The 24746-nt window shown below is 33.0% G+C and overlaps 4 protein-coding genes across 5 annotated transcripts; 1 reads left to right on the top strand and 3 right to left on the bottom strand.

Moving 5' to 3' along the window:
- The first annotated feature begins 3899 nt into the window (after positions 1-3899).
- Positions 3900-6035, top strand: LOC131601195 (putative pentatricopeptide repeat-containing protein At1g17630). Its single transcript, XM_058872965.1, has one exon. It carries the CDS (start codon positions 3912-3914, stop codon positions 6033-6035), a length of 2124 nt encoding a protein of 707 aa, XP_058728948.1. The 5' UTR covers positions 3900-3911.
- LOC131601196 (probable 2-oxoglutarate-dependent dioxygenase AOP1) lies at positions 5593-9468 on the bottom strand. 2 transcript variants are annotated; one of them, XM_058872967.1, is made up of 3 exons: positions 8962-9468; positions 8552-8873; positions 5593-6098 (listed from the first exon to the last, which is right to left on the bottom strand). In XM_058872967.1, exons 1-3 carry the CDS (start codon positions 9333-9335, stop codon positions 6012-6014), a joined length of 783 nt encoding a protein of 260 aa, XP_058728950.1. In that variant the 5' UTR covers positions 9336-9468; the 3' UTR covers positions 5593-6011. The 2 variants fall into 2 exon arrangements, with proteins under 2 accessions (XP_058728950.1, XP_058728949.1); XM_058872966.1 differs by lacking the exon at positions 5593-6098 and adding an exon at positions 6649-8016.
- Positions 9469-12635: 3167 nt separating this feature from the next.
- LOC131601194 (probable 2-oxoglutarate-dependent dioxygenase AOP1) lies at positions 12636-14493 on the bottom strand. The gene is made up of 3 exons (XM_058872964.1): positions 14079-14493; positions 13553-13877; positions 12636-13442 (listed from the first exon to the last, which is right to left on the bottom strand). The coding sequence occupies exons 1-3, from the start codon at positions 14450-14452 to the stop codon at positions 13194-13196; spliced, it is 948 nt and encodes a 315-aa protein (XP_058728947.1). The 5' UTR covers positions 14453-14493; the 3' UTR covers positions 12636-13193.
- Positions 14494-15135: 642 nt separating this feature from the next.
- On the bottom strand, positions 15136-21918 carry LOC131601193 (pleiotropic drug resistance protein 1-like). Its single transcript, XM_058872963.1, has 20 exons — positions 21262-21918; positions 21028-21148; positions 20762-20935; positions 20508-20667; positions 20279-20355; positions 20147-20200; positions 19671-20063; positions 19268-19549; positions 18861-19177; positions 18611-18771; positions 18399-18502; positions 18165-18321; positions 17992-18081; positions 17784-17908; positions 17353-17685; positions 16979-17269; positions 16459-16904; positions 16212-16383; positions 15648-15902; positions 15136-15563 (listed from the first exon to the last, which is right to left on the bottom strand). Exons 1-20 carry the CDS (start codon positions 21597-21599, stop codon positions 15303-15305), a joined length of 4311 nt encoding a protein of 1436 aa, XP_058728946.1. The 5' UTR covers positions 21600-21918; the 3' UTR covers positions 15136-15302.
- Between the last annotated feature and the right edge of the window lie 2828 nt (positions 21919-24746).

Raw genomic sequence — 24746 nt, 5'->3', positions numbered from 1 at the left:
GCCATTTTTGTCATTTACACATCGAAAAGTAATTTTGATAAAATATTCAAACAACATTTTTCATACAAATCGCTTTAGTTGTGAATATATCCAAACATAAATCACTTTTTATTAAACTTAATTTTAACTAAAATTAATTCTACAAAATCAATTTTCTCAAAATTAATTTTTTTCACCGCAGAAAGTTAGAAGTGATAGTTAGAAGTGATAGGACGTGAAGTTATTTTCTAATAATTTTTTATAAAAGTTATTTCTAAGATCATCTTTTTAAAAAAAATACGTAATTTTGATAATATTTTAATATTCAACAATGCATATTTATAATACGGGTTGTCAAAACTAAATTTTTAATTTATAAAAAAAAATTCAAAATAAAATATAAATAAATTCAACAATGCATATTTATATAATTTTTTTTTAAAATATAAATAAGATATTTATTTTTAAAAATTAAAACTAAAATATCATAAATATTTGAAAATAATATTGACAAAACAATAATTTTTTTAAAATTATTAATTAATAAATATTAATTATTTGTTTATATTAAAATAATAATTCAAATTATATTTAATTTTAAAAATAACAAATAAATAAATTAAATTAAATTATACACGTTATATATATATATATATATATATATATATTGAAATGTCAAATGTTACACAAATAATATTTAGTGAAATGTCAAATGTTACACAAAATTCATACACTCAATTGTAAGATTTAGGATTTAAATTTGAATAAAGACCTAACGATGACAGTGTCTATATTTTTTTAGAATGATAAGTGCTTATTATTTCTTATTAGTGATGTAAACTCTAAATACAATATTGTAATGATTTCTATTTTGAGAAATATCATATTTCACTCTTCTGACTTTAAGTAAATCACTCATCGGTGAATAGTGTAATTGATTTTTTTTATGGGAAATGTTAACCGGTGTCTTTGAGACACTATTTAAATGATTAAAGTGATAAGTTTTTTTGAAAATGCATATATTTAATGTATTAAAAATGTATTAGAAATTAAAATATTAACTTTTATAAAAAAATATTTTCTTTATTTAATATGTTTAAAAATTACCCCTGGATACTCGTTAGTAACAAAAATTTTATTGATCCGTTCCAAAACCGAAACCGGAAAAGGTTTCCTAAAAGAAAATAGGTAAAGGACATAGTTATTGATCATCTAGAATTTTAAACTTGATCATAGTTATGGTATAAATTTCTTTACAAAGAACAAATCATTTTTTGTTTCTTTCTCTTCAATCTATATCTGTGGCTAATCAATCAAAGAGGACACAAGTAGTGTGTCCCATTCTCTTCTAGCTGTAGCGCACTTTCAACCGACCAAATTTGCTTCTTTTATTTTCCTTTATACTGTCAAGTACAACAGCGAGACTAATCAAATTACAGTATTGTTCTAGTTATTTCCACTACACATTTTATTTACTCCTCCTTTTCCATTTTATTTCAAAATAAGGTTTAATAATAACAAATTATAATATTTAAGGATCAAAGTATTTTAGTTCTCATTGTTATTAATTTGACTTGTGTTTGTGAGTGATTACTGACCCATCATAGTAATATTTAAGATTTATCCTAGTCTATTAAAGTATGAACTAAGAACTTCAACAATATTATAAACTTATTGATTCAATTTCTTCTTGAAGAATAAATAACGCCTTTAATGTTTTAAAAGCATCTCAAAAACATCTTAAATATGGCAACTCATAATAGTACTCTAACATGCAAAGTAGCTTCCATAGAACTAAGATCAAGTTTAAAATTCTCAATTCAGATTTTTAACATCATTTAGATTCTATTCGTGCATAACAGTTATATTTTTTTAGTCTATCTGAACATAGAAAATTCTTTAATTCATATTATGCAGTGTTTTATATAAATGCCTCTGATATTCCTAATCTTTGTAAACTTTGTATTTTTTTTTTCTATTCGCACCGGTGTCGACCCACCATAGGCCGACTCGTGCGGAGAGGCATGCGCACTGGCCAAGCAAGATTGTTTCGCCTGAGAATCGAACTCGGTATTCCCCGAGTACGTCCTTGGACGGGGCTCCTTGCCAATGGAGATCAACCGCTTGGTTCCTAAACTTTGTATTTTGATTTCATAAGTTTCGCTTTGTAGATTTGCAAGAATTTATGGTGTGAATAAGATACATGATTCAATGTTAATTTCCTTATTGTGTAGTAATTATTATTGTGTAGCAGTGTGTTTCCAACTGTAAATTGGAAATATCAGGTGTATTTTCGAAGATACATCTCCGAATTCACCTCAGAAAAATTTGGAGATGCATCTTCAAACTAAATTTTGAAAAAATGGTCCGTTCGGAGATGTATCTCCGAAAATAGAGACATATTTTACATTTTGCCATGGGCCCGAAGAAGGTATAAGGGTGCGATGAGAAATTCTCGAGTTTAAAAATTAAAAAAAAAATTATTAAAAATTTGGATTCGGGTAAAATCAGACTCAAACCCAAAAAACACACTGACCCGCTAATCAAACATTTATTATTACAATTTTAATGACTTTGATGAATATAACTTAGTTGTTGCAATTTTAATCTCTTAACATTTACTATTAGTGAACTATGACCTTAACTAATTTTGAATGTTTCACTTTTAGTTATTTTAATGCTAATACAATTTTATGCGATTTAAAAAATATACAGTTTTATATCATGCAACTTTAGTTTTTGCTAGTATTTTATGATTGTTTTTAGAGTTTAGATATTTTTCAATTTTAGTCCCTTTAAAATTTTCCTAAAGAGACCTTTTGTATGTCATGGGGAACTCGTCCTCAGGAAATATGTGTACAATACCTTTACCCAAACACTAACCACCTGGGTAAAGTCACGCCACATCCCATTAGAAAGTAGGAAGCCAATAGTATTTTCCAGTCTTGGGGGAGTTGTTATCATCTCTAAGGGTTTCCTGAATCCTATGCCCAAAGAGCCTTTATAACAGGAGACAGACAAACCATTACACAATGAGCATAACTCTTATACAACGAGTCTCTCACCTCACGTGAGTTGGCCCTATCATACCATCTTAAACACCGTAAACATTAGCAAACATGGTCTTTCGCCACCACGGGCAAGCCCTAACCATCATCATTTTACGTAAGCCTCGGAGTATCCCTTATCAACTTATGGAACCCAAAAGCTCCTGTACTTTTTAACTAGTACAAATGAAAAAACACTTTGTTATGAAAATTGCTAAGTGAGTAGAAAAATACCTTAGTAAATCTAATTTGGTTAAAGTAGCTATGAGAGCGGAAAAATTTCTTAACACACTTGCCTTGCTTCTATTTAAAGGCCAACATTTGTTAATTTTTGGGGTATATCACGAGTTTGCAAGATTAGAATTAAAGTGAAGAGATAAGCAACCAAGAAAAAGTAATAAATAAAATACGGAATCATTTTCAATATCGAATCCCTTTTTCTTAATGTATTGTATAGTTGTATAAGCTTAACACTACCATCACTCAAGGTACACACTTTTTAACCTTAAAAACCTAACAGTTCATACTAACTTTGGCATCAGAGTATTATTAGTTACTTGTAAGTACTTTGCGGATATTCCTCTAATGCCAAATATTCCAATCAACACCATCACATAGTTATGATCCTTAATCATGTTGTCACCATTGTGAATTTGAGTTCTTAACCAAAATATTAACACCGTAAGTAAGAACGACAAACTCTTCTTGAATTAGTTTATCGAAAGACTGAATATGATGTTTTAAAAAGAAACTAAAAAAACGGTTTATGCATATTCAAACTAGTTTGAATCCGGCTCAAACCCGGTTTTTATTATAAACCGGTTTTTTGTTATAACCGGTTTTAAATCAAACGGTTTCATTCTCTCAATTTCAAACTCCATTGATATGAAAAACTTGTTATCATCACTCTCATGTTCCAAACTCACACCTTCAATCTACAACAACCATCTTCTCGATTTCTTCGATTCTCTTCTTCTTCAACGATGCTCCACTCTCCAACAAGTTCGTCAAATCCACACCCAATTAATCCTCACAACCGCCCACCATTCCTCCTTCCTATCCGCCAGGCTCATAGCAACATACGCCCGTTTCGGCTCCATTTTCGATGCCCGGAAAGTGTTCAAAACCACCCCAGTTGAGTCTCTTCAAAGCATTCTCTTATGGAATTCCATTATTAGAGCCAATGTATCTCATGGGTGTTATGGATATGCGCTTCAACTTTATGTTCAAATGCGAAAGTTTGGATTTTTACCTGATGGGTTTACTTTGCCTTTGATTGTTAAGTCGTGTTCTTATCTTGGGGTTGTTAGGATTTGTAAGGTTGTTCATTGTCATGTTTTGCAATTGGGTTTTAGGAATCATGTTCATGTGGGGAATGAATTGGTGGGTATGTATGGGAGAGTTAGGGGAATGGAGGATGCGTGCAAAGTGTTTGATGGAATGGTTGTGAGAAGTGTTTTGTCGTGGAATACTTTGGTTTCGGGTTATGCTTTTAATCTTGATTCTGTTGGTGCTTGTGGGATTTTTAAACGGATGGAGTTGGAAGGTTTGAAGCCGAATTATGTAACTTGGACTTCTCTTTTGTCGAGTCATGCTAGGTGTGGACTTTGTGATGAAACTATGGAGTTGTTTAAGTTGATGAGAATGAAGGGGGTTGAGATTAGCGCTGAAGCTATAGCTGTGGTATTGTCTGTGTGCGCTGATATGGAGGGAGTTCAATGGGGGAAAGAAATTCATGGGTATGTTATTAAAGGTGGTTATGAAGATTATTTGTTTGTGAAAAATGCTTTGATAGGGACTTATGGGAAGAAGCATGAGCATCTTGGGGATGCACATAAAATATTTTCTGACATAAAGAACAAGAATTTAGTAAGTTGGAATGCTTTGATATCGTCTTATGCTGAATCCGGATTATGTGATGAGGCCTATGAAGTATTTTTGCAGCTGGAGAAATCGAATGGTTATCCGGCGGTGAGACCCAATGTCATAAGTTGGAGTGCTGTGATTAGTGGTTTTGCTTCCAAGGGGTGTGGTGAGGAGTCATTGGAACTGTTTAGACGAATGCAGCTTGCGAAGGTGATGCCCAATTGTGTCACTATATCAAGTGTTTTATCAGTTTGTGCAGAATTAGCAGCATTGAACTCTGGCAGGGAGCTCCATGCTTATGCCGTTAGGAATCTCATGGATGACAGAATTTTGGTGGGGAATGGTCTTATTAACATGTATATGAAGTGTGGGGTTTTCAAGGAAGCACATTTAGTATTTGATAATATCAAGGGTAGAGATTTAATCTCATGGAACTCACTAATTGGGGGTTATGGAATGCACGGGCTTGGTGAGAATGCTTTAAGAACTTTTGATGAGATGATTAAAACCGGAATGAGACCAGACAACATCACATTTGTTGCTGTTCTATCTGCATGTAGTCATGCGGGTCTTGTTGCTGCGGGTCGCAACCTTTTTGATCGGATGGTCGGAGAGTTTAGGATTGAGCCTAATGTAGAGCACTATGCATGCATGGTTGATCTCCTTGGTCGTGCAGGGCTTTTGCATGAAGCGAGTGATATTGTGAAAAACATGCCGATTGAACCTAATGAGTGTGTATGGGGAGCACTATTAAACTCATGTAGAATGTACAAAGATACAGATGTTATAGAAGAAACAGCATCACAAATTCTAGCCCAGAAGTCAGAAATAACTGGGAGCTTCATGCTTCTGTCCAATATTTATGCTGCAAGTGAAAGATGGGATGATTCTGCAAGGGTCAGGGTCTCAGCAAAGAAAAAAGGTTTAAAAAAGGTACCTGGTCAGAGTTGGATTGAGGTGAGAAAGAAGGTATACACATTCTCTGCAGGGAATGTAGTCCATTTGGAGCAGGGTGAAATCTATGCGATCCTTGATGAATTGGCACTTCAAATGGCGAGTGTAAATTATAATATCAATAGTTGCTTTGATCAACAATGTATTTGTGACCAATCAAAGCTCTTACTGGAAACTGAGAGAGACTAGTCTTTTCGAGCCATGCCTTTCTCCACCAACAGCAATACTCGTTTTTTGTAACTGCTTTGGAATCTGGTTAATTAGGAAAATAACAATTCATTTTGATGCATCACATGTAGTTGACACATAGGATCAACTTGTTATACATATTATTTTGATTTTGACACATAGTTCAAAGGTATGCTACAACTTATAACCAAATGATTTTTCATTTAATAGTATATGTTTAGAACCTACAAATATAGTAAAATTCAGTTTTTGTCCCTGTTTTGTTTTTTCTTTTCCACCCTGTAAAGTCAGATTCGTCTGTTTGATCCCTAACATGAGCTCCCGTTCAAAAATGTTGAAGTGGAACATGAGAGTCCAATCAATGAGTACAGTGAACATATAGATTGATAGGGAAAACAAGAAAAAGGCGGTGATAGCAGCTTACTATGTCTTTGTTGTATAGAACAATGGTTTTGTTGTTCTGGTTGTAAGTGTTCAAAGATCCATCTATTGCAAGGAATAAAAATTGAAAGATGTGAACAAAGATTATTCTTTTGATGAACAAACTAACATGTTCATATAACAAACTTATTCTCAATTTTAAAAAGCAAATCACTGCTTATAATCTTGTGTTAATCTACTAGTGAGTTCTAAAGGCCCTCTAGTTTATACGTTTTCTTAACTTCATCAGAAGCTGATTGCACTTTTTTTGAAGGAAAAAAAAAATAGATTAGGTGATACGTTGATTGGTTTGGTCCAATCTATCTGAAAGGTCAATTCATAAGATAACTTTTTTATGCCTGACCAAACTGTAAAACCGAACTGCACTGAAACTAACCGAACCATTTCTGTTAGTTTACGGATCACACCTAATACCTATATTCACCCACAATTCACTAACTTGAATTGAATCTTATGAAGCACGAACACCTCTCAGACTAGGCGTGTCGTGGTTTCCGACACGTCGTCGGTGTCTGAGATTTGAATGACACTCGTACGATGTAAGTTAGATAATTCAAACAAGCGTCCCCATTTTTCTTCGTCTTTGCTTTGACACTTCTTAAACCGGTTCCGACATCTGTATGACACCCTTACAACATGTGTCTGACAACTCACACAAGTGATCCAAAAAAGGGTATGTTTGTATTATGAATTTCATACAACATGATTATAAAGTATTTGTCTGTGACATGTTAACAGAAGCAGACAATTTTAGAGGACTGGTGTGTAGCAACATTAGAGAATTCAGAATGGAGCTCCTCCCATTTGGGCAACTTAGTGGATCTCGCAGGTACACATCACTCTCTTATAATTTTTTAATGTTAGTATTTAATAAGCATTCGACCTTTCTATCCGGCAGCTAATTTCCACTCAACATCATCGGTGATAGGATAAAACAAGAATACTATCTTCATTCATTTGTCCATTCTCTACTAACATGATTCATCACTCAAATTGCACATTTAATTAATTGGTAAGTTATAATGTCTATTTCTATGACATGGAATATGATTTTTTTGAAGAGTGTCCAATGAATAAGACCAGGTTTTATTATTTTAGAGCCATTCCTGACAATCATTGTACTTATTCTAATTAATTTGATATTATCTTCAACTTTGCATATATGTTTACACACAAGAGTATTTGAACACATTTTGACCAACCACATACGCCAGACTTCGATATTAATTACATAAAGCACTTAAACACATTATTTATATGGCACACGCTCTTTCAATAACATAACCTTTGTTCAAACACCGCAAAAAGTGCGCAAAGCATTTTGATCCCTCTGGCCTTCTTCAGAGAAATTATACTTAAGAAACTCAACATGATCATAGGGCTTAAAGAGCAAAGGGTGTTCCTCATCGACCAACTCCTCTGGAGCTTTTATAATGCTCCCTCCTTTAAAGATAGAGAACAAGGCTGTCGAATATCTTGCCTCATTCCCACTCATCATCACCCGATGAATTGGGGGATGCAACCTCCCATTTGACCATGCCTTCCAAATTCATGTTATATGAAGATTTTCAATATAGTTTAATAAATGCCATAATATTAAATTTTAACAATCTAGTTAAAAATTATATGCGATTGTGACCTAGGCCCTCAGTTCTACGACACCTTATTTACGAAGTATTGTCTCATTCGGTGGAATGAGAAGGATGTATATTGCTTACAAACTACTTTTAGCCTCAATTTTTGAAGAATGTAAGATCTTTCTATGTATGAGAATTGTTGAGAGTCCCACATCGGACAATATATGACCTGAACATGTCCTTATAAGTGGGGGCAATTCTCACCCTGCAAGCCGGTTTTGTAGGAATGTGTTAGGCCCGACCTCTTTTCTTAACAAGAGTAATAGTCCATCGTTGAGGCTAAAGTTCTAAAGGGTCTTTGAGTTATCTAGCGTGGTATATCTTCACCCCCTACATGGTTTCTTGATGACGTGTGACTTTTTGGTGTACTAAAACAACAAAAAACTTATTGACTAGTGAATAATTTGTTAGTAATAAGGAATGGTGAATGGAACTTACATGGAGAGAATCACCAATTATAACTACAAAATTGCCAGGAGAAGGCTTGTAGCTTATCCATTTTCCATCTTTGGTCATAACTTGTAAACCCTCCACTTGATTTTGGTACAATATGGTCACAACATTCTTGTCACTGTGTGTGCTAAGGCCTAGTTTTGTGTCACTTGTTTGAGGTCCTCTGTACTTCATAACCCTAAGAAGATAATTGGTCGAGTTCATGTGCTCCTCTAAGTACTTCTCAACTCCTAAACTCTCAAAAATCATCTTTCTAATAATGCGATCCAACGCCGTTTGCCCTTCACAGAACGAATGTATAGTTTTACTGCAAAATCAAAGCAAAATAACAAACAAAGTTAATAGCATTCCATCTCAACAATTTAGGAATCAAATTGAGGATTCACTATGCATACCTAAAACTCTGGTTTCCATGTGGCCACAAGATGTTGGTCATGCTTTTCACTTCCTCAAAGACATTTGCATCATCAATGCCTATGCTTTCATAAAGTGGAACCATAGGATATTGACCAATATAACCATGATAAGGCTCCTTAGAAACATTGAGTTGCTTGGTTTGTAAAGGGAGATCAAAAAGCTCTTCTAGTGAATCAAATATGGCTTTGCAAAGGTCTAAAGAAACTTTATCAAAAATTGCTTCAAAACAACCATACTCTACTAGTGCTTTATAAACTTGAGACTTCACTAACTCCCAATTGGGACTTTTGGTTTCTAAGTTGAGGTTATTGAAGTCAATTAGTGGAAGCTGTGGTGTGGTTTCTGAGCCCATATTTTCACTTTTCCTTCCCTAATATGATTAAAGGTAATGCTTGGTTTATGCTAGTTTGAACCTATGAGAGTTATGATTAGTTTTGTGTATGGAACTATTATAAATATTGAAACTGGACAATGGATGAACCAAGAAATAAAAAATAAAGCAAAGAAAACACAAGAATAGAATAATCTCTTAGATGTCATTCATGTACAAGTTGTGTACCTAGACCTCAAAAATTAATTAGTTGTCGTACAATTATTTTCAAAAAATAATGGTAGTGTTAGACAATGATAATAGTAATTTTTTGTCCTTATAATAGAGAAGGCATAGGGTGCGATGAAAAATTGTCACAATTTTAATTATTTAATATTTAAAAAAAAATTATAAATGATTAATTAATTAAAGGACAGAGAGTGCAGGAGTGTTCACACAATAACTACTCTTATTCTTACACATTTTTACCAAATTTCCCACCAAAATTATTCGAAACTAGATTCCCCACCAAAAATAGATAAATTTGAAAACTTTACATTTACATATTTAAAGTACATAGAACAAACTCTCAGTTAATTAAAATTGAAAAATGCCACTTAACATAAACTTGAATGTTCCTTTCACCAACTCAAGTGAAGAAGAAACAAATGAAATTCATTTTAATTTAAATAACCCTCCATGTATTGATGAGTTTCAATTTGATTTAAACTACCCTCCTCCATGTCTTGAAGACCCTCATCAAAGCTTATCATATTTTAATGAAGATGAAGTTAACAGTGAGACAAACCAAACATCAAACTTCTCTCTTCAAGATGATGCTAATGAAAATGATTCTTTCATGAATGAATATGAAGGTTAGTAGAAACTACTCATGTATACAAATTGCTTAGACTAAAAGTCTCACTTAATTTTCATTTCAATTTTTTGAATTTCTTTGAATTTAGGCAAAATATTCTTTTTGGTCCCTTAACTATACCCCAAGGTCCATTCTGGTCCCTTATCTCTAAAAAGTGTCAAAGTGGTCCTTTAATTGTTCAAAAAGGACCACATTTGTCCTTTCTGTCAGCTTTGTTAGTCAAAGTCTGTTAAAAGTCTACGTGGCAATAACATGTGGATCTGACCAAGTACTGTGACAGATTTAGCGTCGGAAAAACGAACGCTAAAGCTATTTATGAATTTTAATTATTTTTGTTCATCTTCTTCCCCAAATTTTTCCTTTAAAAAACCCAGAAATTTAAGGATAACAACAAAAACCCGTCATTCTCATTGTTGGTGAATGAGAACAAAAACCGATCCTTCCAACAATGCATAAATCCCATCAGACATTTCATTTGACATATCCTTGGCAATAAACTCTACTAACCTTCCACTCGTTTCAATCCAGTTGTTCACCTAATTTTCTGCAATCCAATTTCATCAATCATTTCCCTAATCTTACCAGCTTTTACCCATCTCCTAGCAGACGAATACAAATTTGCCATAAACAAACTTCCTCATTTCCACGTCGCCATAGATAGAAGCTACTTGCAGCAGAGCACCCCAAACTTTAGCAGTTGGCTCAATTGGCATCTCAGAAATTAACTTTGCCGCTTCTGAGAGCTTTCCAGCTCGACTAAGAACACCAACCATGCAGGCATAGTGCTCCACCACAGGTTGAATCCCACATCCAACAAAAACCCAACAAAAAAGGAGCGACAAGTAAAGGAGGGATTGTGGGTTCCATTGTTGTTTCATTGAGTCTGAAAGTGAGAAAAGAGGACGCGCAAGAGATGAAGCTGACCGGAGAAGATTTCTCAGTCGTCGTCGGCGCACTTGCAAAAGAGAAGAGGGAGTCTGAGTTTTCAAAGAACTTGTTTCACAGAAACCCTAATCCCCTTTTTGATTTTGTCTTTAATATTTCGTTTTACTAATTTCATGTTTGTTGTTAATTTGAATTAAATGTACAAACCTCAGTTTGTATTTCCTGTCCATCAAATTTCTTTGAATATTATCTTGTATTTTCCAAAATAAACAGTACTATATAAAATGAAGCTGAAATTTGAGAATGATGGGTTTTTGTTGTTATCCTTAAATTTCTGAGTTTTTTTAAGGAAAAATTTGGGGAAGAAGATGAACAAAAATAATTAAAATCCAGAAATAGCTTTAGCTTCCGTTTTTCCGACGCTAAATTTGTCACAGTACTTGGTCAGATCCACATGTCACTGCCACGTAGACTTTTAATAGACGTTGACTAACGGAGCTGACAGAAAGGACAAACGTGGTCCTTTTTGAACAATTAAAGGACCACTTTGACACTTTTTAGAGATAAGGGACCAAAATAGACCTTGGGGTATAGTTAAGGGACAAAAAAAGTATTTTGCCTTAAATTTATTAGTTTTAGAGATTAGATTAGATAAAAAAAATTATTTGTATTTATACTTTTATTTATTTATTTATGTATATTTGCATGTGTTTGGTTCTCTTATCATGTTATTCATGTTATGAGTTTATTTTTCTTACCTTGTGAATAAGTGTAAGAGCCACAACATGAGATATTCATCATTTCTCTTCCTCCTAATTCACCTAGATATAGCCTACACGAACGAATACAACGAATTTCAAATGAACTACAACAACAAAACTTCAATGCAATTCAAATAAATTCATACCATTAACAAAATACAAACACACGATAAATCAAATAATGCATATACACACACAAATTGACAAATCATTAAAACTAAAATAGTATCAATGATAACTGCAATTTCGTTAGATACTTCAAAAAGTCTTGGAATTCATAGTCTTAAATTCTAAAAATCTCTCCTTTTGCCTCTCTAAATTTCTCTCACTGGCATTCACCCAGTTATTCCCTCATACATACCACAACAAAAGGGCTGAAAAGCACATTTAAGAGGTTTCACATAAAATAACACATTACTTTCCTCCCAAATTCAATGTGTACTGGTGAATAGAAATTGACGTTTTCAAAGCAATCTCCATTAAAATCTATATACTTTTGAATATCAAGAGATAATTTTTATAAGTTGTGAGAAATTTCAATTGAATATCAACAAAATTTGTTTTCTTCTTAAAGAAAAATCATGGCTGTCTTAAAATGTGTGACATATACTTTGTATATTTTGATCTGTATATAATGAAAATATTAGTAATAGAATTATCCATTTCTTTTGAAAAATAGAGAGGATCTTTATTCTGAACTCGCGATACTATATTTAATGTCCTTACATAACTTTCAACCGAGCTACATTAACGAAACTATTAAATTTTTTATTTTGTTCAAATAAAATTAAAAATAGTTTGGTCAAAAATAATGTTCTCCTTTCTTTTCTTTCCATAACTATTTTATACCAACATGATGCTAAAGATAAAGATCATGCAAACAATAGACATGTTTAACGTTTTTGTTGAGGTTATTGAGCAACCTACTGTTGAAGCTGCTGCAGAAGCAGAATCAAAAGCCTCATCATCATCATCATCAGATCTTTTGATGAATTAGATTCTTCTTCGTCCGAGGTTGATGATGAGAAGTATGGCCTCAAATAATAATGTGCGCCCGTGGAAGACGGTGCCACTTCGTTTCTATAAGCACGTTAAAAATTACATGACTGGTGGACAATACGAACTTGACATGAACATCATCGTAGACGAAATTGTTTTCTATGCAAAATCATATATTCATGTTCCTAGTAATAAAGATGCTTGGATATTACACGTCGATGATACATGTATTTCTAATATTCCTTATTACAAAGCCAATCGATTCGGGTATGTTATGTTCTATTTCTAATCAAATACAAATACAAATACAAATATGTTCTGTTTCTTTAACTATATATATTGTGCGCGCACATCCTCTTTCAATAACATAACATAAGTTCAAACACCACAAAAAGTACGCATAGCATTTTGATCCCTTTGGCCTTTTTCGGAGTAATAATACTTGAGAAACTCAACATGATCATGAGGCTTAAAGAGTAAAGGATGTTCCTCATCCACCAACTCCTCCGGAGATTTTATAACACATCCTCCTTTAGGGATCGAGAACAATCCGGTTGAATATCGTGCCTCATTCCCGTTCATCATCACCCGATGTAACGGGGAATGAAGCCTTCCATTTGACCACGCCTGCAAAAAATCATTCGTTATATAAAATCATTCAATATAATCAAACAAACGCTTTATTGATTAATAATTGATAATTTGTTATTAATGATTGAAGGGTGAATGGAACTTACATGGAGAGAATCACCAATCATAACTACAAAGCTACTTGAAGAAGAAGGCTTGTAGTTTATCCATTTTCCGTCTTTGGTCATAACATGTAAACCCTCCACTTGATTTTGGTACAATATGGTCACAACATTCTTGTCACTGTGTGTGGTAAGGCCTAGTTTTGTGTCACTTGTTTGAGGTCCTTTGTACTTCATAACCCTAAGAAGATAATTGGTTGAGTTCATGTGTTCCTCCAAATACTTTTCAGCATTCAAACTTTCCAAAATCATCTTCCTAACAATCTGATCCAACGCCGTTAACTCATCGGAGAAGGAATGTATAGTTTTGCTGCAAAATAATTAAGGATTGTGTATTAAAAAAATTGATATTGTATACAGGAACATCTTTGAGTGCAAGTAAAACGGATTATCACACATAGGCTAAAAAAATCTCATAAAATACTTGTCACGGTTAAACCATGACAAAATAGCGCATCTGAAAACTTAAAACCGTTCTGACCTAACCGTATTGATGATTTGATCTACATACCTAAAACTTTGGTTCCCATTTGGCCACAAGATGTTGGTCATGTTCTTGACATTCTCATAGACATTTGCATCATCAATGCCCATGCTTTCATAAAGTGGAATCGTAGGATATTGACCAACATAACCATGATATGGCTTCTTAGACACATTGAGTAGCTTGGTTTGTAAAGGAAGTTCAAAAAGCTCTTCTAGTGAATCAAATATAGCTTTACGAAGTTCCAAAGAAACTTGATCAAAAATTGCTTCAAAACAACCATATTCTACTAGTGCTTTGTAAACTTGGGACTTCACTAACTCCCAATTAGGACTTTTGGTTTCTAAGTTGAGATTATTGAAGTTAATTAGTGGAAGCTTTGGAGTGGTTTCTGAGCCCATATTTTAAGTTTAAGCTAGGTTTGAACTTATGAGTTTTATGATTAGTTTTGGTGATTGATTTATATATAATATGTGTGTGCTCTACATTGATATAGTGACTTTGATAATATTGAAATGTTTATTGAATAATATATTATCAAGCATCAATTATTTGATGCGGTATCTTTTTCATATTTAATTATATGAAGTTATATAATATGTCATTTTTCAATTATTTGAAGTAAATAATAATATTTAGTGAAACTATTGTGTTTGTGTTTTTTTAGCTTACAAAATTATTTACTAAATTATTGTAATGAATTTTGTCTAAAGTGACAAACTTATACTCTTGAATTTTATTGAATATGGGACCACAAAAATTAATTAGTTGCCCTACAATTATTTTCAATAAATAATGATAGTGTTAGACAAATATAATTGTATTGATTAAAAAAAAAGTACAAAATTAATGTTAACTTTTGTTACAATTATTATGCATATATTATTTTTTTTTAATTTTTAATATAAAAAATAAAAGTATTACAGTATGTGTTTATTGTTATCTTACTTATTTTTACTATTTTATGTTACATACACATTTGAAAAAATGAAGAAAAAAAAAAAGCTAAAATATTTGACGTCGATTTCTTTAGGTAAATATTCATTCATACGTTTTAAAAATACTCAAAACACTAATAAATATTGAGTTAAAAGTTTCACGTTGAACAATATATTGTATAGTGTTAAAAATTTCACATCTGATAATATTTGACATAAACAAGAAGAGTATATAGATATACAAGTAATCACTGGGTACAAAAATTCGAAAGAAGTGAAGAAAATCCATCAAAATTGTCTGAAATCCTCCAATCTATCGCCTTTGGAAGTTGAAGAGTTTGATTGAGACAGCAAAGATACATGCAAACAACACTCCAGTCCCAACAACAACAACTGCACAAACACCTATCATGTCATGCTTGATACCAAAGTAACTTGTTATGAATTCTTCAACTGTTTCATTTTCTGATTCCATCATGATGCTTATATCTCCAAATTGTGATGCTATCAATCCATATATAGTCCAAGCCACAGGACATGCCCAATAGTACCATCTCCACCATACCGGAATCATCTGTCATCGCGTAAAAAGTTACAACATTGTATGTATGTACATCAAAAAAATGCATTTAAGGTATGTCATTGGTGTTACACTTACCGGTCGTGGAACGACGAATCCTGAAAAGAGATTCCAAATTGCGTAAAATGCTGAAGCCACGATTGACGCGACGTGGTGATTTGGAGTAATTGCTACCGCCATCATTCCATAGAAGGTGAAGTAGCACAATGTGAAGTACATGAAAAATATGTACCAAAAGAATTTCTCTAGAGTCCAATCAAATCCAATCATGGCATAAACTATTACACCATATGATATAGCTTGGAGAAAAACATAAGGAAGTTCTATTATAACCTGTCACAAAAGAGAGCGAATTCTATCAATAATGAGTAATCATGCAAACCATAGTACTTTTGAAATCAGACATCTTTGAGAGTGTGCAACATGGACTACAGTACAGGGCCTTAAATTCGTCAAGGTTAAACTGTGACTAAATAATGCCTCATAATAGTTTTTCACGGCTAAATCGTGTTAACAAGGATCCCTAGTTCTTTTGTTTAGGTTGAAGCATGACTAATCTACAGAGAGCCTTCAAAAACTTAAGACGGCCCTGATATCGCGTGTATATAAGTACTATTTCGTAAACATTGTGATTTTTTTTACCTGTGCGAATGCATAGGGCAAGGCAGAATACATTCCAGCAGCTCTTTCTCTATAGAAGACAGATCTTTCAACGGCTACCACGGGCTGTACGGCCGATGAATTCTGGACACCAAGAAAGAGAACAGCAGTATACATCGAACCGAACGCATTAAACAAATCTTGTCTATTTGAGCTGAAAATCAACAAAAGAAGTTAGAATTTATTCATGTTGGAAAGAAAAACTGACTCATAATGAAGTTTCACTTACTATTTCCTGCCAAGATCCCAGAATATTGTTCCAAACATCAAGCCTATGAAAGTAGTGAAGAAAAACCTCACTGCAGTATACGGCGGATTGCGCCAATACGACCAATGTTGTTTCCATAAGCAAGCCATGCATTGGACCAAAAATGACTGTGAGTATTGGGAGGAGAAATGAAGATCCTTTGAACCATAAGCAGGTTTGCCTAATTCTTCTATAAGTTGCTTGTTTCTCCGAAACAACTCAGAGTTTTTGTATGTATCATTAAAATCAACACCTAAAGTTAGTTCTTGCGCCGAACTCGTAACTTCCAACATCCATGTTGCCGGATTATAGCCATCTTTGATTTTACTAACCCCTTCAATACTCTCAAAATACTTGATCAGTTGACTCGAATGACGACCCAACGGCCCGACATATACTTCTTGCCCTCCGCGTTTCATCAGGAATAACTAAAAGAAATATATAAGATATGTCATTTCGATTTTCAAGTCCAGAAGATGAAGAATATGAAACGCTTTCTTACCTCATCGAAAGCTTCGAATATGTCGATACTTGGTTGATGAATGGTGCAAACAACGGTCCTTCCTGTGTCAACTGTGTTCCTAACGGTTCGCATAACAATTGCAGCAGCTCTAGCATCTAATCCAGATGTAGGCTCATCCATGAAAATTATCGACGGATTGGCCACTAACTCGACTGCAATAGTTAGCCTCTTGCGTTGTTCGGTTGAAAGACCGTTTACACCAGGCAAACCAACCAAAGAGTTTCTCAATGGATTCAGCTCCACTAGTTCCATTACTTCCTCAATGAACATCTACAACAATTTATCAGATATCTCGATCAATGAATCGAGTAATAAAGTAAAATATCAAAGTGACTCGAGCTTTAAATACGAACCTTTCTTGTATTGTAATCAACTTCTGATGGTAAACGAAGCCATGCCGAGTAGAGCAATGACTCATGGACAGTAACATGAGGAGAATGGATATCGTTCTGCTCACAATAACCAGAGATTCGAGCAAACGTTTCTTGTCGTTTAGGGTATCCAGAAATTTTTATGCTCCCGTCGATATAACCACCGGTTTTTCTACCGGCCAAAACATCCATCAAAGTAGTTTTTCCAGCTCCACTAACTCCCATCAAAGCTGTGAGAACACCAGGCCTAAATGCACCACTAACACCCTTCAAAAGCACCAACCTATCCTCTATTACCCCTTGAACCTTCATTTCCTGCCAATTAGAATCTCAAGAATCAAGGTTCGAAGTTAACCGAAAACATTAATTGAAAACTAAGTCTTAGATTTTAACAAACTTTGAAATTTACTTACCTGAGGCATGTCGACAGAATACACTACTTCATCGAAGGTTATAGAATGTGGCTCGAAAGGAAGAACCATTCCTCGCTTCTGTCTGCGGCTAGAGTCCACGCCATTATAAGATCCTCCTGAGCTTGCTGCATAGCAATTGCAAATTTGTTAAGATTCTAAAGACATTATGAATCACGTTTTCGTGAGTGGTACGAAAAAGATAGATCACCTATACGCGGTAATTCAACTTCTTGGAGTGTGCCATTCGTTGTTCCGTCTTCTGATTCTTTGTTTATTGTTGCTTGAGGCTTGTCAAATGCTGTAACAATCATTCATCTTATAGTTAATGAGATATTTGCGCAAACATAAGAATTTTAAATAACCGAATACGAAGATACTCACGATTGAGATGAGTGAGAGCCACGGTGAATATAATGTTATAAAGAAACATAAATCCTACTAATGCACCAACACCTATCCAATACCAATACGCGTCTGTGAAGAATCCGCGAGATTCCAAAACTTGAATTCCTAGTGTTTTATTCGAATTTGGTGTAATCTATACAGTCAAAGAGAAAACGAATTAGGCCTGCAAGTTTACGAAAAAGTACTAAAGTTGCAAGTTTAAGAAATTACATGGTTCCAACTATCTCCTAGAAATTCATTCACCATTATAGCATTTTGTCCATACATCAAAGGTGAAATCCAGTAACCCCAAATCCACCATCTTTTGATATCCTCTGCATCGTAATATCATCGCCAACGAAATCGAAAGAAACATTAATATCATCTTCCATTATACGATAAAACGAAGGATTTAGCTTGTGAATTCTGTTATTTAAACTCACTTCTGGACATAATGAAGCCACCTAATGTAAGAAGTGTGAGAAGTGCAAACGACCCGAACGTGTTGGCCACAATCATGTTCCTACCGAGTGCTGCAATAGCTCGAAATAGTCCAGAAGCCATTTGGTTTATCAACAATAGCAGAAGATACTGCTTTAATAATCTGCACGAACACGAAACCTCACACCATAAGTAAAATTTAGAACTAGTACTATTGACATGTTGGAAATATATAAGGGGAAGGTTCTTTACCTTTCAACATTCGGATCGAATCCTATTACGTAATAGGTGAGAAAAACCCAAACGGCGACTTCACATAATGTAACAGGAATCTTGAGGATCCATGCAGGTATAGCATATGCCCATGAAGGATAAAATAGAAGATCTCTCTGCTTGTAGAAACTAGGAAGCTTCGCAATAGTCATCGAAAGTTCAGCCATTCCATTAAACATAATCATAACTACTGCGAAAAATAGAGCACCAGCAAATACACCTCCATCGTTCAAGGACTCGCGGTGCATCTCAGTTCTTAAAAATAGCGTCATTGTAACCGTTGCCATGAAGATAAGCTAAAAAAACACAAGAATGTTCAAAAGTTAAAGTCATGAATTCGAAATATTCGTACAATCGATTATAGAGCAACTAGAACTAGAATTTACCTGACATATCTTGAAGATGTAAACAAAGGAGTTTCTTTTCATAAGCAAATACTCTCTTGAGAAGTTAGCTTTTAGTAGTTCCTTTTTGTTAACACCATACTTTTCAGTGGTTAATGCTGCTGGATGATTCTTAGACTTGTCGAATGGAATTGCGAGCTCGTCTCCTATTTTCCTTCCAACATGGTATGATTGAAACGTCTCGGCGAATTGAGTAACCGTTACAAACCTGTATGGTTTTTCTCTGTGGAACCAATACTGTTCTTGATCCTTCTTTGAAGTTACCTACAAAAAGGAATAGATTATACCGACGACTAATAAAACGAAAAAGACTGAATCATGGTTCAACTCGGTTCGGTCTGGCTCTAAGAGGCCGAGAGCCGAACTCAGTTAAACTTTGACTTACTTCTTGAAGAAAATCAGCTGTGCCTTTTCTCTCAGGACATTTGAAACCAACAAATTCAAAAAAGTCGAGAACATGTTCACGCGGTCCTTGGTAGACGATTTGACCATCCGATATAAGAATAATATCGTCAAAAAGATCGTAAGTCTCTGGTGCTGGTTGAAGCAAGGATATAACCGCGGTTCCATTAAGAATGTGAACATATTGCTTAAGAGATCTCACGATTTGGAAAGTTGTCGAACTGTCTAAACCAGTCGATATTTCGTCCATGAATAAAGCATTTGCTGGTCCAACCAACATCTCTCCTGTCGTAACTCGTTTTCTTTGTCCTCCTGAGATACCGCGCAACATTTCATTCCCAACCATAGTATCAGCACATACATCCAACCCCAAAAGCTGCATAATTTTCAAGTCATTAAAGTTCTGTTTGGATAAACAATTTAATTAAGTGCTTCTAGCATAAGTGCTTATTATAATACCTTGAGTACATAATCAGTTACCACACTTTCCTGTTGGCCTCCAGTTGATACTGCCTGTATATATATCCAAAGTCAATTTAATGTCATCATTTTGTTTTATTGCAATAGATATTGATAATAGCTTTTTCTCACCTTCATGAAAACATCGATATCGGGGTCTGGTTTAATCTTAGCTTCTTTTTCTCTTCTAGACAACTCCGACAACAAGTCTATGGATCACAAAAATATTAATTACATATATCTTATGTCGTCCGGAAGTATACTTCTGGACAAAAGCAGTGTTTTCTATTCAGAAGTATACTTCCGGACATGTATATGGTTTTAGAAAAAAAATATGAACTTCGTGTAGAAAATGACTAACCGTATCGTGATCCAACACCTTGGCATCTTGCTGAGAAAGCCAAGGTTTCCCTAACAGTCATTTCTCCGATATGAACATCATGTTGACTAATATATGCAGCAGTTCTTTGAGGTACAAATTCATCCATTCCATGTCCGTTATAGGTCACTCTCCCTGATACCTGGACGACATTTATTATATAGACCAGATACATTTATTATTCATTGAATCTAAAAAGCAAACTTTTTCTTATATTAAGGGAAATTGCTTTTCACCTTGAGATTGGGATCAAGCTTTCCTGATAAGGCCAAAAGAAGCGTGGTCTTTCCAGAACTCGGAGGACCAAGAAGAAGTGTCATCCTACTAGGTTTTACAATTCCGCTAACATCTTTGAGGATTGTCATATGTTTCTTTTTGTTTGTGAGAATATGAAGAGATATCAAGATACTCTGAAAGACCAAAGAAAGCATTGTTATGAAGAGACTAATTCGAAAACAAAGAAACAACGACGACCGAGAAAGTAGAATCTGGTTAAATTTACCTCAACTGCATTAGTGACAGAATTCAACAACGTTGGCAAAGCCCTTCCTCCGACGTAAGCTTCCGCCTCAACAGTTAGCCGCTCGTATCGAACTTCGATTGTTGGAACCTCAATCCCAACTCTATAAAAAAAAAACACAAAGATAGCAAATGATGAGAAAAATATTGGATCTATATTCTCTTATGTTATTCAGTCGAACCGAAAACAAAACCAAAACATCTTATTATTAGTTACCTATCAATTCTTTCTTTGAGCTTCAACAAGAACTTCTCATTACCCTCTTCAGCAGCATTGATCAACCTATCCAAAAGTTTCTGTCTTTCTTGAAACCCAAGATCAGTTAATATATCAATCTCATTAGCCACTCCGCGCGAGGTTGCCAACAACCCTTTCCTCAAACGGTTATAAGTAGGAAGTTTCTCAAGTGCAGCCCATTTAAGAGCTTCTTCATCATCCTCTTCTCCTCCACGTCGCGACGAAAAGGCCTCTACTCCACTGTTTCTCCAAGCTATACTAGAAGAATTTCTCGCCCGGAAACTAGTACTCGCCCCGTATATATCACTTCCTTCCATGGCTGCTGCAACTCAACACTAGTATACAAAATGTTAACAACTTTTGCAAACTGATATGACAGACACCAGAAAACAATGCTATTAGTATATGATTTGTGTATGTTTTTTTAGTATTTATCATATGTACTTGCTTCACTAAGATATTGATATGAAAAAAGATTTTGTGCATTCTTATAGATGATCACATGTTAGAGTATATGGTTGATTAATGCATACACATTGAAAGTTGACAACAGAAATGAAATAGAGTAATACATGCTCAATAAATTAAGGACTTATGACACGAGATTGTTTAAATATTGTTTTGTGGTAACAGTTGGATGGCCTCCCTATTGAAATCAGATGTGTGAGTGTGACCAACCAATTAGCCCTTTTCTTTTTCATGTGTCTGCATATCCAATCTAAACTAGAGGTGTTTTAAATTTAAAATGTACATTACAATATAAGTTTAAAAATTCTAAATGTGTTGAATTACAAAGAAAAAAAATTAAAATATATAAGTAATATTATAGTATTATATGAAAATCACAAATTTCATTCAAAATAAAATAATATGAAAAATAAAATTCCTCGAATATGGAACATGTACTAATTCTTTAGTATTAGTACTTTATCATTTTATAAGTATTCATACTTTAAAACTGGGTCAAGTGTAACATCCATTTAGATATTTACTATCTCTCAAGCAGAATTTTTTTATCCATATACACTTATATTTTTATTGTCGATCTATTATTGTCGTTGTAAAACTTTTGGCACAAGAGGTCGGTTAATCATCGACTTTGATACTATTGTTGAATTATGAGATGAGTACAGAGGATCATACACATTGGTTTAAGAGTAACTTTAAGGTGAGACACGAGATATTTGGTCCGTATAACTAATTTTTTTAAAAATCGTACTAATATTTATTTTGTTTTATTCAAAAACCGAACATTGAGTTGTCACACTTTACAATATTTTATTTCTTATATTATATTTAATTTCTCTATCTTCATAAATTAATATTTAATTATTTAACATTTTATTTAAAAAAAATTATTTTATTAATCTGTGTTGTGTTGGATATTTAAGTATTATTTTAAACAATTTTAAACTTGTATTGTATTAAAAACATATTATATCTTTTTTGAAAAACTAATATAATATATAAAATTGTATTGTATTTAAAGTAGTATACTTTATATAATAAATATTATGAGATTTTTTATTCTATTTTTTATAAAAAAAATAATTAAATAGTTCTATTAAAGTTGGATAGCCCACAACTAATCTAAAATCGGGTTTAATAATATATTTTGAACACATTATAATATCATATTTTTTTGTCTAACTCTAATGTAAGACCGCGTTTAAGGTCGGATAGTTCATTTTCATAACCCTATCAAATTTTGAAAAATTAATATATATTAAATTAAGACAAAATAAAATAGAGTTCTTTTCCTTTTGATAGTCGTTGAAAAAGAAGTCATGCCAACTTAGAATTTAGTTCTCCTAATAAATTGGACACTAACCGAAATTCTTTAACTACCTACCTTAAATGAGAGAAAAAAAAATAACGATGAAAAAGTTATGAAACATTGGGATGGCAGAAGTTTGACATGTGCACATAGGTTTAGATTATGAATTGTTTGCAAAATAAATGTGGTGGCTACCAATCTTTGACTTATTGCCAAATCATCACATGCAACTTTCATTAATAATCGGTACTACCAACAACGTTGCAATTTCTTCTTACCATTATTATTCTTGTCTACCTTAAACTTTTGTCACTCCAATGTCATCTCATGGCTTCTAAATTACGTGTATGCCAAATAGAGTACACACAATACACATTAATTAACTTTTTCAAAAATATACACTTTTATTTTCTGTATTTTTTTCATTTTATGTATGTCCAATTTATATTTATTAGTACTATCTACACTACACAAGATTCTCTCAATTATAATGTTTTTGTTGGGATTAATGTATCAAGTAGTTTAGGCGTATCATATAGATCTTTGACTAAATTTGGTTACAAGCAATATTAGAGGTAAAGAAATTGCCAAAATCTAGTTATTTTATTTTATGAGTTTACCCCAATCGTTATTTTTATATGGATTGCTAAATAAACTAATGCTTCAAAAAGCTATATAGACATTTACATTTATAAATGAAGCTTTCATTTAACTCTAAATATCAAGCTATATTTCCAAGTTCCAAGTCAAAGACTACATGAATATATCACGGATGAAAAATATTATGGGAATGGCTCATTAGGCTCTTATACAAAGGTATCACTTCTTTTAAAAAAATTAAAACTACTCGTCATACGTCCGGACGGAGATATATCTTTAGGCACATCTAAATTACATACAAAAATATCTTTTTAAATTTATTTTTAACGTAAAAAAGATGTCTCTTCAATTTAATTTAAAAAATTATAAAAAGTAGATTCGTTCGAAGATGCATCTTCAAATGTTAAGAATATTATGGACTTTTAGAGTGGTGTAGAAGCAATCATAAGAGTAGAAGAGTAGAAAGAAACATTCTCCGATATTATTAGAATAGAGATAAGCAATATACAGATGCAAAAGGCATTTATGTGATTTGTGTATGCTTAAAATATTCTTTTCTTTTTATAAAACACATTATTTAATATTTTTATAGATTTAAATTCATGTAATTTGGTAAAGATGTTCGATTTAGTTGGTAAGAACTTAACTTGGACACTATAAAGTTGGAGGGTCGACCCAATAAATTTTAAAGTCTAAAGCAAATTTAAAAATTTATTTTTTAATATAATAATAATATTTTAAAAAATCTATATTTTTTAATTAAATTGTAATGAATTTTTTAAGATGAAAAATTATTTATTTAAATTATTTGAATTAATTTTCATTTATTTTTTATAGATATAAAATCAATTCATTTTTCTCATTATATTTTGAAAAACTCATTTAAAAAAAGCAATGTCACAATTTAAAAATAAAATAGTAAATATCAAACTTTTTGTTATGTAATAGGTTATAGAAAATAATTTATCTATAAAAATAATTTTTAAATTAACTAATACACATTTTAAACTGATATTAATATTTAATTATTATAAAAATAATTTAAAATACTACTAATAATTCCATTCTATAAAAACAATTAGATTAC

Source organism: Vicia villosa, linkage group LG5 (assembly GCF_029867415.1).
Source record: "Vicia villosa cultivar HV-30 ecotype Madison, WI linkage group LG5, Vvil1.0, whole genome shotgun sequence".
Classification (NCBI taxonomy): domain Eukaryota; kingdom Viridiplantae; phylum Streptophyta; class Magnoliopsida; order Fabales; family Fabaceae; genus Vicia; species Vicia villosa.
Note: the sequence above shows the minus strand (reverse complement) of the source record. Positions and strands in the feature narration are given on the sequence as shown.